At 29.0% G+C, this 14,311-nt stretch overlaps 2 protein-coding genes across 2 annotated transcripts; both read right to left on the bottom strand.

Annotated features, from left to right (window-relative positions):
* Nucleotides 1–876: 876 nt before the first annotated feature.
* LOC111879679 (probable 1-acylglycerol-3-phosphate O-acyltransferase) lies at nucleotides 877–3,766 on the bottom strand. The gene is made up of 9 exons (XM_023876140.3): nucleotides 3,493–3,766; nucleotides 2,695–2,931; nucleotides 2,521–2,567; nucleotides 2,204–2,322; nucleotides 1,947–2,107; nucleotides 1,773–1,882; nucleotides 1,583–1,682; nucleotides 1,316–1,439; nucleotides 877–1,208 (listed from the first exon to the last, which is right to left on the bottom strand). Exons 1-9 carry the CDS (start codon nucleotides 3,624–3,626, stop codon nucleotides 1,083–1,085), a joined length of 1,158 nt encoding a protein of 385 aa, XP_023731908.1. The 5' UTR covers nucleotides 3,627–3,766; the 3' UTR covers nucleotides 877–1,082.
* An 8,280-nt stretch (nucleotides 3,767–12,046) lies between these two features.
* On the bottom strand, nucleotides 12,047–13,796 carry LOC111879678 (V-type proton ATPase 16 kDa proteolipid subunit). The gene is made up of 3 exons (XM_023876139.3): nucleotides 13,630–13,796; nucleotides 13,116–13,401; nucleotides 12,047–12,479 (listed from the first exon to the last, which is right to left on the bottom strand). Exons 1-3 carry the CDS (start codon nucleotides 13,706–13,708, stop codon nucleotides 12,347–12,349), a joined length of 498 nt encoding a protein of 165 aa, XP_023731907.1. The 5' UTR covers nucleotides 13,709–13,796; the 3' UTR covers nucleotides 12,047–12,346.
* Nucleotides 13,797–14,311: the final 515 nt, after the last annotated feature.

The raw sequence follows: 14,311 nt of genomic DNA, 5'->3' as shown, positions 1-14,311 counted from the left end.
AATTAAAATAAATTAATAATCCAATAAAACAATATTTAGTATACAAAGAAAATAATAAATTAAAAGAAATAAAAGAAATAACCCAATAAAAATAATTTAAAAAAAAAAGAATTAAAAATATCAACTAAAAGAAATTAATAATCCAATAATATAATATTTATTATGATATAAATATTATATATTAAAAACTATATGTATTGATATATTATAACTCAATAAAAAGAATTACTCTAACAAAAAAAATTAAAAAAAAATCAACTATAACAAATTAATAATCCAATAAAACAATATTATTAATATATAATATTATATATTAAAATTAATATTTATTAATATATAATATTTTAATAAAATAAAAAAGAATGTATGCAAAAATAGTCCTTATGGTATGGTAAAAGACAAAACTGCGAAAATGGTCCCTGAGGGTAAAATTGTCATTTTAAAAAAGTTAACAGCCAACCAGTTAAACTTAACGGATGAGGGACCAAAACCACAATAAAACTTGTTGAAAAGGACCAAATTTGCAACTTTTCAAACGTTTGGACCATAACCACATAAAATAAGAAACCACGAGGACTATTTTTGCAATTTTGTCAAAAATAAAATTGGGTTGAAAATGGTCTAACAGAATGTGATTGGTGGATTATCATGAAATGTATAACAAATCACTCAAAATTAACATCGCCCAACATAAGAACATATAGATAACCTTTTAAAATATAACAACTCATAAATATAGGATTAAACATTTTGGTTAAGAAATCTCTAATACTTTTTGATACATGAATGATAAGAAATATACATGGTGGTTTGTGAATTGTTATATTCATGGAATTCAAAATGACATGTGAGTTGAGTCAGAATATATTACATGACTTGTAGAGCAAAAAAGCACAAGACAAATGCATTCAACTTTACCCGATCAGGTAAAAAGGGTTTATATACACAGTCAAAATATTCTAAGGCTACAAAATAATCCCCATCTTTGTTTCAATTTTATATAAGAAAACAAAGCATTAACTAAACTTATAATAATAACAATAAATAATAAATAATAAGCCAACTTTAAAACTAACATTTTACTAGATGGAGATAACACCTTCAGCTAAAGGATAAGCATTAGGATCTGATGTGAGAAACCTTCGGCAAGCATGTAACACTGCTGAGTGGAATCCATTTGCATTGTCCAAAAACACAAAATGACCAGCCTGAAACGACATCAACAAAACCATTTACAAAGGAATGGAATTGACAGGGTAACGGAATGAGTGATTCCATTCCGTGATAGAAAAGAAAAGAGAGGCACGTTACGTACCTTTGGGACCCGAATGATATCACAGGGGACAGACATGTTCTTGCGTGCATCTATTGCCCCTTGGTAATTCATCCAGTCTTCAAATCCATATATGAAAGTTGTTGGCACTTTCCATTCCACAGCTCTGTAATCCATAAATTCCTTATTTTAAAATTAAACAGACCAAAAGTGTGATTCCGTAAAGTAAAAACTACAGGGACCAAAACTGTAATTAAGTCATCTCCAGACAATATATAAATAACTGTAAATAGAGACAAATAATCACACCTTTCTAACAGAGGACTTCGTGCATATGCCCCAAATGAAAAGATGTACTTTAAGCAAAGTTCTCCACTTCCTTTTGCAGCCAAAGTATGGTATATGTAATCTTCATAAAAACAACATCGATTATTACATAAAAAGTTAAATGGAGGAAATCAAAATTAATATTACATATAGTATAAAGAAAATCAATTACCTGTAAATAATATGGATTCTTTATCAGTCAACACATCTCCACTCGCATAGTCACCAAATCTTGCACTTGTATACCTACGGACCAAATCTGGGCCCCACGGGCCTAAGCCTCTGCATAATATTATAATTCAATGTCCATATAACAAATAATAAGCAATTTAAAAGATTATATTACCTGAGAACTTTCATTGGAGTAAAATTAGATTCCCATAAATGGCTCATAACAGCTCCTTTCCATGTTGCCCTGAATTTTGTAAGCCATTCTGACTTATGGTCAACTTCTGAGGTAAATCCAGCGGGTCCCACCAAAACCAGATGTTGTACATGCTCAGGATGCTTCATTTTGGTAAAAGTGTGAAGTCATTAGATTAATGTAATTTAGATTTGAGAAATGAAAGTTGTTTTTGTAATGTTTATCATCAGGAGAGTTACCTTCAAGGCGTATTTAGATACAACATATCCTCCAAAAGAATGCCCAAGTAAAATAAACTTATCAAGCTTTTTGGCTTTTCTCCATTCCTCAAGGGAATCAATGAACCAATCCTCGGTTTCTGCATTATCATTCAGAGATACAACCATTAGATAATAAGGTTTTAGGGTTTAGGGTTCAGTTATGATCATGATCAGAGTGTTACTTTGTTACATGGGAGCACTAAACAAGCATTCTAGGGCTGATTTTTATTATGAGGGCAATCATGTCTTTTGCATAGATAAGAACATATTGAACTGAAAGTTTAAGTGCAACCAACCTTGGGTGCTTTTGCAAGTGAAGTCAGGTCTGCTTGATCCTCCCCAACTGCTCAAGTAAAAGATAAAATATATTAAAAAAAAATATCATTCTGAAGGTGCAAAATGAAGTATTTGATGTGTTTGTGTATAATGGAAAAGATGAGAAAGTGAGAAACACAACAAATTGAACTCACCCAAGTTGATCCATTGCAATCACCCTGAAATGTTTTGTGAGAGCGTCAAAATTTCTGAAGAAGAAGCCCTGAGCAGCTGCATATCCATGAACCATAACAAGAGTTGGTAAATCCTCCTTGCTGTCAAAGGTGATAGTGTTGATAAATCTTGGTTCATTGCTGGAAGAACGAAACCATCTGATCTTTGACCCTGGTGGACCAGTGCCAATATTGACATTTTCTTGGGTGTATGATGTCCTGGAATTTGAAACCAATAGATTATAGAAATGCCACTTTATGATTTTGATTGTATTGATACCAAATAAAAAGTAACAGATTGATATAGTCATCAAACTCGATTATGGAAAGTAACATGTGGAAGTTCATTCAAGTCACTTTGTCATGATTTTTTGTGTATCCACATGAATCTCTTAGTATTTGGGAAGTGTTTGGTTTGTTTGATAGACAAATGCTGATTCAAAATTTCTAGTCTCAAGTTCAAGCAATCGCAAGTCGAAGAGGTGTTATTGAGCAATAAGCAAGTTCAAGTTCTTACAATATTGCAATTTCAAGTTGCAGGTTCAACGTGGATGATTGATTGATTTCAAGTGTTTAGTTCAAATCAGTAAAATGTACATCAACTGGATCGATCCTAGGGCTAAAACATCTCATTTCATAAAAAACGCATATAACAAAGTATAATAAACATGATTTTTGAATAGACTGTGTATTTCGATAGATTGAACAAGACAAGAAGCAAACAATCAGCGATACAATCATACAATGCAAATAAGGAAAGGTAAGGCGGTTGCTAATTACTTGACAATAGACAGCAGGCGTTTTTCAGCGGCAATTATGTGATCGGTAGAGCTTGGTATCCAACGAAGAACAGAAGGCCATAACGACTTCTTCGTCCTTGGTGTCGCCGCCGGTGAGTCCATTTCCCCCGCCATAGTGTTCGCTGTGAAACACGAAATTGAAATTGAGCGAGTGATTGGAGGAATTTGTGGTGGGGGGTTAAGTTAGATGAGAGGGCCGCCGACGGACTGAAGTGGTCAACTATGAATGGCGAAAACCCTGACCGGATTCCTTGTCCATCAAGAAAAACGACTTATTTATTACATTTTAAAAAAAATATATATCATACTAACTTATAAATCTCACATTTTTCCTTAAACCTCATTTATTTGAAACCCCCATAAAAATTTGCAACCACCTCATGCATTTGAAACCTTCTATTTTAATGAATACCATTCAAAAGTCTCTTAAGAATGATTAACAATTCAAAGGTTTTATAACTTATATAATATATTTAATAAACAATTAATGAATACTCTACTATAAAAAGGTCAATCTCTTTGAATAGACACACCAATAAAAATCACATACAAAATTCACAAAGAAAACAAGTTTAAAGTTTTTTGTGTTGGTATGAGGGCATTGAACAATTTTTCGAGCAATGTTATTATGTTGAAGTTTTTAATTTGTACGTTTGTTATATATTAATTCTTTTTCGTATTTTCTTGATCTAAGTATTCTTTTAAAAATATCATTGTATGTTGTGGTTGAAATTTTAGTGTAAATTAGATTAGATTTATGTTATTGATCATATGTTATGATGAAGGTGATATATATAATATTTAATTAACTATTGTATACATGTTTGTATGTTCATGTTGTTTCAAAACAATAATTAATTAAAAATCATGGATATGTCATATTATACATATTATCCATGTAAGTTTTTTTTAAAATGCAAATTGTCTATCTTATCACTTTATATTTTAGTATATGTTTAACATTTTAATTATAGTAATAAGTGTTTTTTAAAAGTTTCTTTCACTTATTAATAATAACAAGTGGTTTTAAAATTAATAAACAATAATTATAAATAATAAAATCAAATTACATGGATATGTCATCTTACACATGCAAATTGTTTATCTTATCACTTTATTATTTAGTGCACGTTTCACATTTTAATAATAATATTAAGTGTTTCTTAAAAGTTTTCTTCAACTTATTATTAATAATAAGTGGTTTAAAATTAATGAATAACAATTTTAAATGATAATAACATCAAATTATAAATTACATTTAGCTATAAATAAATTGTATTTTAAATGAACATCATTATTGAAATTAGAAAATGATCGCATAAGTAAAAATATAATTAATCAATAATAATTATTATTAAAAGTAATACTAAATAGATAATTACATTTAATTATATTAATGAGTAATGTGGATTGATGTCAATAAATATTATTGTTCAAAATAATTGAGATTATATATATATATATATATATATATATATATATATATATATATATATATATATATATTAGTGTAAAACATATTATCTCAAAGTTAATGTCAATAACATAACCATTTTAAACATATATTTTTCAATATTTTAACAATATATTTTTAATCTTCGTTGCGCAACGCGCGGAAATTCGTCTAGTTAACAAATACAATAGAGAAAATTCAGTAAATGAAAAAAAAGAGGGTTTTTTTTTTTGAAAAAAATACCATAAAAAACTGTTTTCGGAATCTGACCATAGGATTTGCAGAGCACCCTATTTTTATCGAATAATCCCTGGAAATGGAACATCTCTGTGGATCTTGGGTTTTTTAATTTTTTTTTCGTTTATTACTATTAATATTTTTTATCACATAAGATATTATGTGATTATTATGTAAATTTTTTGACAAAATAAGGATAAAAATAATGAAATTATATTTAATATCAGTCCACATAATTGTTTGGGAATCCACAAAACTGTTATCAGCGGATCAGTGTACACTTCTGCGAATCAGTGTACACCTCTACGGATCAGTGTATAATTGTCACACTGGTTAAATATTGTACCAACTCACCATGATACTAAAAAATATAGAAATAGCCTCCAATGCAACAACTTCTACGAATGCAAATATAGAAATTTGAAGATGAACTCATATTATAAATAAAAAAATGCAACTCTTTACGAAAATTGAAGGAATGATGATTATTTTAAAATGTGTTTATTATGAAGTTTGTATTAAAAAAAAAAAAAAAAAAAAAAAAAAAAAAAACCTAGTATTCCTACAAAGTACTGTTAATTTTGCAGCAAAGTACTATTAATTCCGCTACACTAGTTCGATTTGCATTACTATTTCATCAACTCCGTAGCAAAGTATTGTTAATTTCGCAGTACTGTGTCGTCTACTCTGTATCAAATAGTGTTCGATCTGCAGTACTAATATATTACTATAAATTCACTTTAGTATGTGAATGATTTCATCTAATTTTCACCCTTTCTTTCATTCATTTTTCTGGACACCATCAAATTTTCACTCACAATGTGTTCCAGACTATGGAGCGCTGAGGAGATTGCATGTCTAACACGTGTGTATATTACTGTGTATGAGACTATCACTGTGAATGATCCAAGTTTTTCGATCCGTTTAACTTATACCTACAACGCTGATCCTCAATCCACTGCAGGAAACTATCGTAACATTGTTGCTGTCATAGCAAAATGGTATGAAGTAAAAACAGAAATTTTGTTATTCAACGATCTTTATAACAAAATTGATGATGAACGGCTCAATGAAGACGAGGAAGTGATTTTGGAGGTGGCGAAAGAGGAATACAAATCCATTAGCGATGGGTTGGAATTCTAGTATGAAGCCCCTTAGAATCTTATAAAAGATCTCCCGTACTTTTAATGTTTTTGTAGTACGTTATTTTGATGTAGTTGGTTTTTATTAGGTTATTTAGATGTTTTTGGTTATTTTAGGGTTATTTATATGTACTGCTTTGTATAAGGTTATTTTTATGTAATTGGTTTTTATTTGTTTTTATCGTTTGCGTAATACATGGAAACAAATACAAACACTTTATTCCAGAAACTACAAATACATTAAAACAAATAAGACAACACTTACAAATAGTAAGATAAAGAAGTAGCAAACATTACACATAAAATATTACAGTGTACATGAAGTACTGGTATTTTTTCACTACATTCCAAACGTCATCATATTCAAACTCACTTCCATCACGCTCCGTCATGTAATGCTCTTTAACAACTTGTTAAAGGTCTTCATCGTCTACGTAAAAACGTGACATATTTTTAATATAATTATATCATCGATTGAACATTTATAAGTGAATAAAATAAAATATTTATTTTTTTATAGTTTCAGCTCTTATTATTCATAAGTGAATAAAAATACATCAGAATTTCACTACAGTACATTCGTTATTTACTTATGAATAAAAATATGATTAATTTTTGTTAGAGTTTAAATATCTATCATATATAAATATAACATATATAAACTCTTTACAGTTTATATCAACTCTCGTCACATGTTATAATTACATATGATTAAAATGTGTATTAGTCTTCCTCACAAGTTATATTCATATATGAAAAACACATTTATCATAATGTTGTTACGGTTCATTTGTTATTTATATCATGATGATGATGTTGATACTGACAAAGGAGACATAAATATTGGAGATAGCACCACATTGCCGAAGAAAAAAAATAAAAGAAAACGGGCACCACACAAAAAAGAAGGTCAAAATGTTGGGATTCAATGGAAGTAGTTTTTTTTTTTGAAAGAGCCTAAGCTCAGCAACAATGGAAGTAGTTACGAGTGAAGATGGAAAGAAAACCAATAAATCTAAGTGTAATCATTGCTTTAAAGTCTTTAATTCCGATATAAACATAAATGGAACTTCTAGCTTACTTAGACATGCGAACAAATGCTAACAAAATCCGGATAATATTAAAGAGCAAAATACTTTACAAATTAAGAAACAACATTTTGAGATGGTACTAGTGTCACCGTATGGAAACACGATGAAGATATGATTAAAAAAGTTATGGTAAACCTATTTTTTGTAGGTGAACTCCCGTTTAAATTTGTGGAAAATGAAGCTTTTATAGAGTACACAAATGCTTTAAACGGGAAAGTCGAAATACCATCCAGGCATAAAATTAGCCGTGATGTTGCCAAGTTTTATGTTGAAGAAAGGAAAAAGTTGTTAACTTTCTTTGCTAATCCACACAACATGATACACTTGACAACCAATAGTTGGACTTCATCGTGTCAAAAAATAAATTACATGGTTGTTACGGGGCACTTCATAGATGACGATTGGGTCATGCATAAAAGGATTTCAAATTTTAGACCAATAGATACTCATGTAGGGGAAGACATGAGACGTTTGTTACTTGAATGCATATATGAGTGAGGGATAAAAAATGTGATGACTATAAGTGTGGACAATGCCACTACAAAAGACAAAGCATTGGAATTCTTGACCAACAAACTTCCCAACTTTGTATGAAGGTGGAGAACATTTTCATGTTAGATGTGTGACTCATATATTTGAACTTGATTGTGAAAGATGGGTTAAAATATCACAATACACATGTGTCATATGTTCAAAGAGAGGTGAAATATATTAGATATTCAACCGCTAGAATTAGGAAGTTTAAAAAATGTATGAGTCACACATCTAACATATGTTTTTTTTAATATATTATTAGATATTCAACCGCTAGAATTAGGAAGAAAACACATGTTAGATATTCAAAGTGTTCTGACAATAACTCGAATGTCAGCTATCGTCAAGAAGATGATCGAAAACACGAGATCGGAAGAAAACATATTGTTGGATAGCACCATAAAATTGAAGATGATGTCTACGGTGCGGGAAATTGAAAAAAGAATGGAAAAGTTATTTAAAACCTATGAAGAAAAATATGCAAATATAGTTTTTGCCGTATTATTAGACCCGCCAATGAAGTCCATCTTTTTGTTTGAAGGTGATTGAAAACACAAGAACGGAAGAAAACATATTGTTGGACAGCACCATAAAATTGAAGACGATGTCTACAGTGCGGGAAATTGAAAAAAGAATGGAAAAGTTATTTAAAACCTATGAAAAAAAATATGCAAATATAGGTTTGTCTCAAAAAATAAAAGAAGTTGTAAGTTGTGATGTGGGTATCGATTTTTTGAACGCTTTCTTGATGGGACAAGGAGACATGTCGGCGACAGTTAAAAATGAATTGATAAGATATTTAAATGAACCTAAGATGACTTTTGATAAAATTTCGACATCCTAGACTGGTGGAAAAAATGCATTGCGTTTTCCGATCATCGCTTGTATCGCTAAAGGTAATTCTACTATTTAATTTCGTTTTCTTTTAGTTAAGTAATAAATTATTATATTTATAATTTTATGATGGTTTGTTGTTAAATATTTTATTCATATAAGTGACGACCGTGGCGTCAGAATCCGCTTTTAGTACTTGCAGTCGAATTCTAAATGAGTATAAAACATGTTTGAATACGCCAATTGTTGAAGTTTTAGTATGTACCGAAGATTGGGTAAGAAAATCACGCAAACCCATCATAGATGATGATGAAGACATTGAAGGATGGTGACATAGCGTTAGGTAGTAAATTTAAAATATTTTTTTTTTATTTATTTGTTGTTTGTTAAAAAATTTAGATACTCATTATGCTTTGGTGTTAATTATATAAAGATTGAAGCAACGATGAAGGAAAAAAAACAGATAGAAGAAATGAAAAGAAACCGATTGAAGTATAATTGTTTTTATTTCATAAATTGTTTGTTTTGGTATAATGGTAATTTGGTTAGTACATGGTTATTATTAGTTTGGTACAATGATAGTTTGGTTATTATTAATTTGGTACAATAACATTTTGGTAAATTTGGCTTGCTATTTATTACCTTTACATTCATCTTCAATTATATATTTTTTATTCCGATTGTACCAACAACAAAAATATGAATGATGCATATTACGTAGTATGATTATAACTTGAAATAGCATGATAGATTAGAGACTAGAGAATAATATTACAAACAAAACCCGAAACCATAAACAACAACGATACAAAACTCAGTTTGTTACCCGAAACAAGACCGGATCGAAACCTTAAACAACACTGTGAAAGTATAATTAGGTCCAAAACCTGAAACCTGGTTTAGTACTCGGAACCGGACCGGGCCGAACCCAATACACCCAAAAACGGCCCGGTTTTCGGGTAATGTAATTCATAATTTTCGGTCTTCGGATCGGTCCGGGTTCGGCCCGTTGCTCATCTCTATTTTAGAAAACTTCACTTGAGCCCACAACCTCATACTCATTTGTTTTTACATGTAACTTATAAATATTGAATCACTATAAAATATTTAAAAGATATAGTAACTTAACAGAGATAAAAACAAAAAAGCTTTTTATCGATTTACTAATTAATATTAAGGGATATCTCCAGAAAAGTCCTAATATTTTGGGCAAATTTTTAATAAAGTCCTAAATTTTATTTTTTGAATAAAAAAGTCCTGACTTTTTCACCTTTTGAATAGAAAAGCCCAAAAAACCGGCTAATTTATTCACTTTAGTCCTTTTTGATCTGTTCAGCAGGTCATGAGACCAAATTGTTAATTTTTTGAAAATAAAGGGATTTTTTTTGCAGATTTCGGCAAAATTTTTATATAATGTATAAACATATTTTTTTACATATCTATATCTATTTTAACGTATTTTTGTATTTTTTTATATTTTTATAAGTATATATTTACGTATTTTTATGTATTTTAAATGTATAAACGTATTTTTTGTACTTATTTATATGTATTTTAACCATTTTACATATTTTTTTTTATGTATTTGTATGTGTTATTTTTTATATATTATGTATTTATTTGTATTTTTATATATTTTACGTATTTATGTATTTTTTTTAAAGTTTTTTATATAGATGTCTATGTATTTTAAGTGTATAAACGTATTTTTTTATGTATTTATTTCTATTATTAATTATTTTACATATCTTTTATGTATTATGTATATATATATATATATATATATATATATATATATATATATATATATATATATATATTAAAGTTTTTTATATAGATGTTTGTGTATATTTATGTATTTTAAATCTATAAACGTATTGTTTTACATATTTATATGTATTTTTTAAGTACTTTACATATTTTTTTGTGTGTTAATGTATTATGTATTTATATATATTTTTGCGTATGTATGTATTTTTTTGGTTTTCTTATATAAATGTTTATGTATTTTTATATACATTAAATGTTAAAGTGTATTATTTTTACGTAAAAAATATATAAACACGTAAAAATAATACAATTAAACATTTAATATACATAAAAATAAATAAACATCTATATAAGAAAACTAAAAGAATACATAAATACGCAAAAATACATATAAATACATAATACATAAAAAAACACAATAAATATGTAAAATAGTTTAAAAAATACATATAAATACATAAAACAATACGTCTATACATTTAAAATACATAAATATACAAAAACATCTATATAAAACACTTAAAAGAATACATAAATACGTAATGTATGAAAAATATGTAAAATACTTAAAAATAGATGTAAATACGTAAAAAATACGTTTATACATTTAAAATACATAAACATCTTATATAAAAAACTTAAAAAATACATAAATACGTAAAAATACATAATACATATAAATACATAATATATAAAAAATAACACATAAAAATACATAAAAAATATGTAAAATGGTTTAAATACATATAAATAAGTAAAAAATACGTTTATACGTTTAAAATACATAAAAATACGTAAATATATACTTATAAAAATATAAAAAAAATACAAAAATGTGTTAAAATAGATATAGATATTTAAAAAATATGTTTATACATTATATAAAAATTTTGCCGAAATCTACAAAAAAATCCCTTTATTTTCGAAAATTAACAATTTGGTCTCATGACTTACTGAACAGGTCAAAAAAGACTAAAGTGAATAAATTAGCCGGTTTCTTAGGTTTTTCTATTCAAAAGGTGAAAAAATCAAGACTTTTTTATTCAAAAAATAAAAAAAATTTAGGGCTTTATTAAAAATTTGCCCAAAATATCGGAACTTTTCTGGAAATATCCCTTAATATTAAACTCTATAATCCTCCTATTTCATTTTTATAGAAAACTACATTGTGCTTTCAATGATTATTTTAAATTTTGTTGCCCCTATTTTCTTTTATCGATTTACCGATCAACACCGCTACAATCCTCCTTAACCCATACATCTACAACCTCTCTGAACAAGTCTTTGAACACATGAAAAACCTCCAAAAAATATCTTAACCATTAAGAGAACGAATACTAAATGGTTCAATTTTATCAAATTGTTTTAATGATCTAAAAAGCATAAAAAATGTATTGTGGGATGTTAAAACATTTCCAAGACACCTTATAAGAGTTATAAGGAGGCAATGTCATCACAACTTTAAACAATAAGTGCAACAAAACCAAAATTTAGACCATATGATAAAAAAAGAGTTACCAACAAATTACAAATGTGGGATAAATCTCCAAAATTATCTATTTCATGTCCAAAATCGAAAAATAATATACGAAAAAGAGACGAATCTTATTATAACAAGAGAGCTAGAATTTGGTCTAAAACCTACGACAGGCACCAAAGAATTAGTTTTGTTTGTAGCAAAACCAACAATTACAAAGTGGATAATAATCATATGCTTGCTTTTAATTAATTAATAATAATGGAAACACAGACACACCACCTCTGTATATCCTTCTAGTCTGCTCTTGATTGGCCAGCTCTAGAAGAAAGGATGATGCCAACAATAAGACCATACAAAGCCAAAGCTTCAGCAAAAATCAAAATCAAAATCATCCCAACAAAGAGTTTTGGTTGTTGTGCATTTGCCCTACAACACACATTATAATACTGTTACTGATACTGATACTAATAAAGTTTAAAATGCTTTCTAAGATGTAGAAGATATAAGAGTCACACAAGCAAGAAACTAAATGAAAGTCTAAGCAAACCAGATGAATGATGAATGTGATTTACATGAGATACATGTGTTAAATGATTTTATGACATGCTTATTAAAGATATGCTTTCTTTGTTTCATATCATAGTTTATTAGAATGCAAAGACAAGTGTACTCATTTGAATAATCTTTATGTATAAGGTCACTAATCATGAAAAACATGTGCTCAATCCACATGTTTTGTAATGTTTTTCAAAGTAAATTCCATGAATGACCATCTAGAAACCAACCCAAATTTGCAACTTAATCATGTCATATGCTAGTTTGCTTGTCCTAACTGACAACCAGAAAATAAACAGATATGGCATGAATTTTTTTTAGTTAAGAGGACGTACATATGTAAATATAAAGAATTAGGACAATCACCAATTTGTATGTCATGACTTGTGATAAGTCTCATGAAGATATTTACTCAAAACGATCACAGCTAAAAGGGTCAAATACGAACATAATCACAATGAAAAAGACATAAACAGATCTTGAGAAATAAAGATCAAGAAGATTTACCTAACACCAGCATCACCAACAATTCCGATAGCCATACCAGCAGAAAGACCAGCAAGGCCACAAGCAAGACCAGAGGAAAGATGAGCGTATCCATCAAAGAGATAATAAGATTTGGCCTTTGGGTTAATCCCGGTACTGATAATCACAGCAATAATCAACCCGTAAATACCTAACACTCCAGCCATAACCACCGGCACAATCGACTTCATCACCAACTCCGGCCTCATCACTCCCATCGACGCCACACCAACGCCGCTTTTCGCTGTCCCGTATGCCGCCCCCATGCCTGTACAGAAACAACCAATGAAATTTGTTGAATCGTAGATCGTGTTTCTCTGTTAGCCTTTTCAAATCCAATTCTATCATGATATCGGATGGTTAACTACGTATTTGATTACGAACGAATAAGCTCTACAATACTAGATCAATGTTAACAATCGACGATCAAACCGATGTTGAATTTAGGTGGATGAATTTAGGAATTTAAGGGATCTATATGATTGGTGCAACTTACAGGAGAAGACCAGGGCTGCCGCGGCACCGAGGAAGCCGAAGAACGGAGCCGTTTCATCGCCGGAGAATGTTGAAGACATGATGATTGAATTTGGAGTGTAGATCTGCAGAAAAATTGATCGGATCTGAGGATTTTGTTTTTCTAGATATCCAAACTCCACATAGAAGAAGAGATGATGGTATTTATACACGTTGTACGGACTTGCTTTATGGTAAATAGCACGGGATTCATGATTGGAGTGGGTTACAAGATGATCCCTCTATTGTTTTAAACTAAACGTTTGGTCCCTAAACTTTGTAGTTTTTCATTTTGCAGTTTTGCTATAAATACAAAAGTCATCACAATTTCTAGTTTTTAACAAAAAAAGGCATTAGCTAATTTTTTTTTTTATCACAAAATACTATATATTATACTAGAATATAGGCATATTACTCTCTAATTGTGGCATTTTATTGAAGTTACCACTATATCTCAAATGTAGCCGTTTCAAATTTCAAACATATGAAAATTGCCTTCTTTTTTTATTTGCACCTTATGTTTTAAAAAAATTATGTCCCCATGTCTCATAGATGTTTAGAATCATTAGGTTTTGAAGGAAATGACAATATTTTATGCCATTATACCATAATATACGTTTCAAATTTCAAACATATGAAAATTGCATTCTCTTTTTATTTGCACC

This window comes from Lactuca sativa, chromosome 4, assembly GCF_002870075.4.
Source record: "Lactuca sativa cultivar Salinas chromosome 4, Lsat_Salinas_v11, whole genome shotgun sequence".
Taxonomy (NCBI): Eukaryota; Viridiplantae; Streptophyta; class Magnoliopsida; order Asterales; family Asteraceae; genus Lactuca; species Lactuca sativa.
The sequence above is the reverse complement of the archived record's forward strand: the minus strand, read 5'-3'. Positions and strand labels throughout refer to the sequence as shown.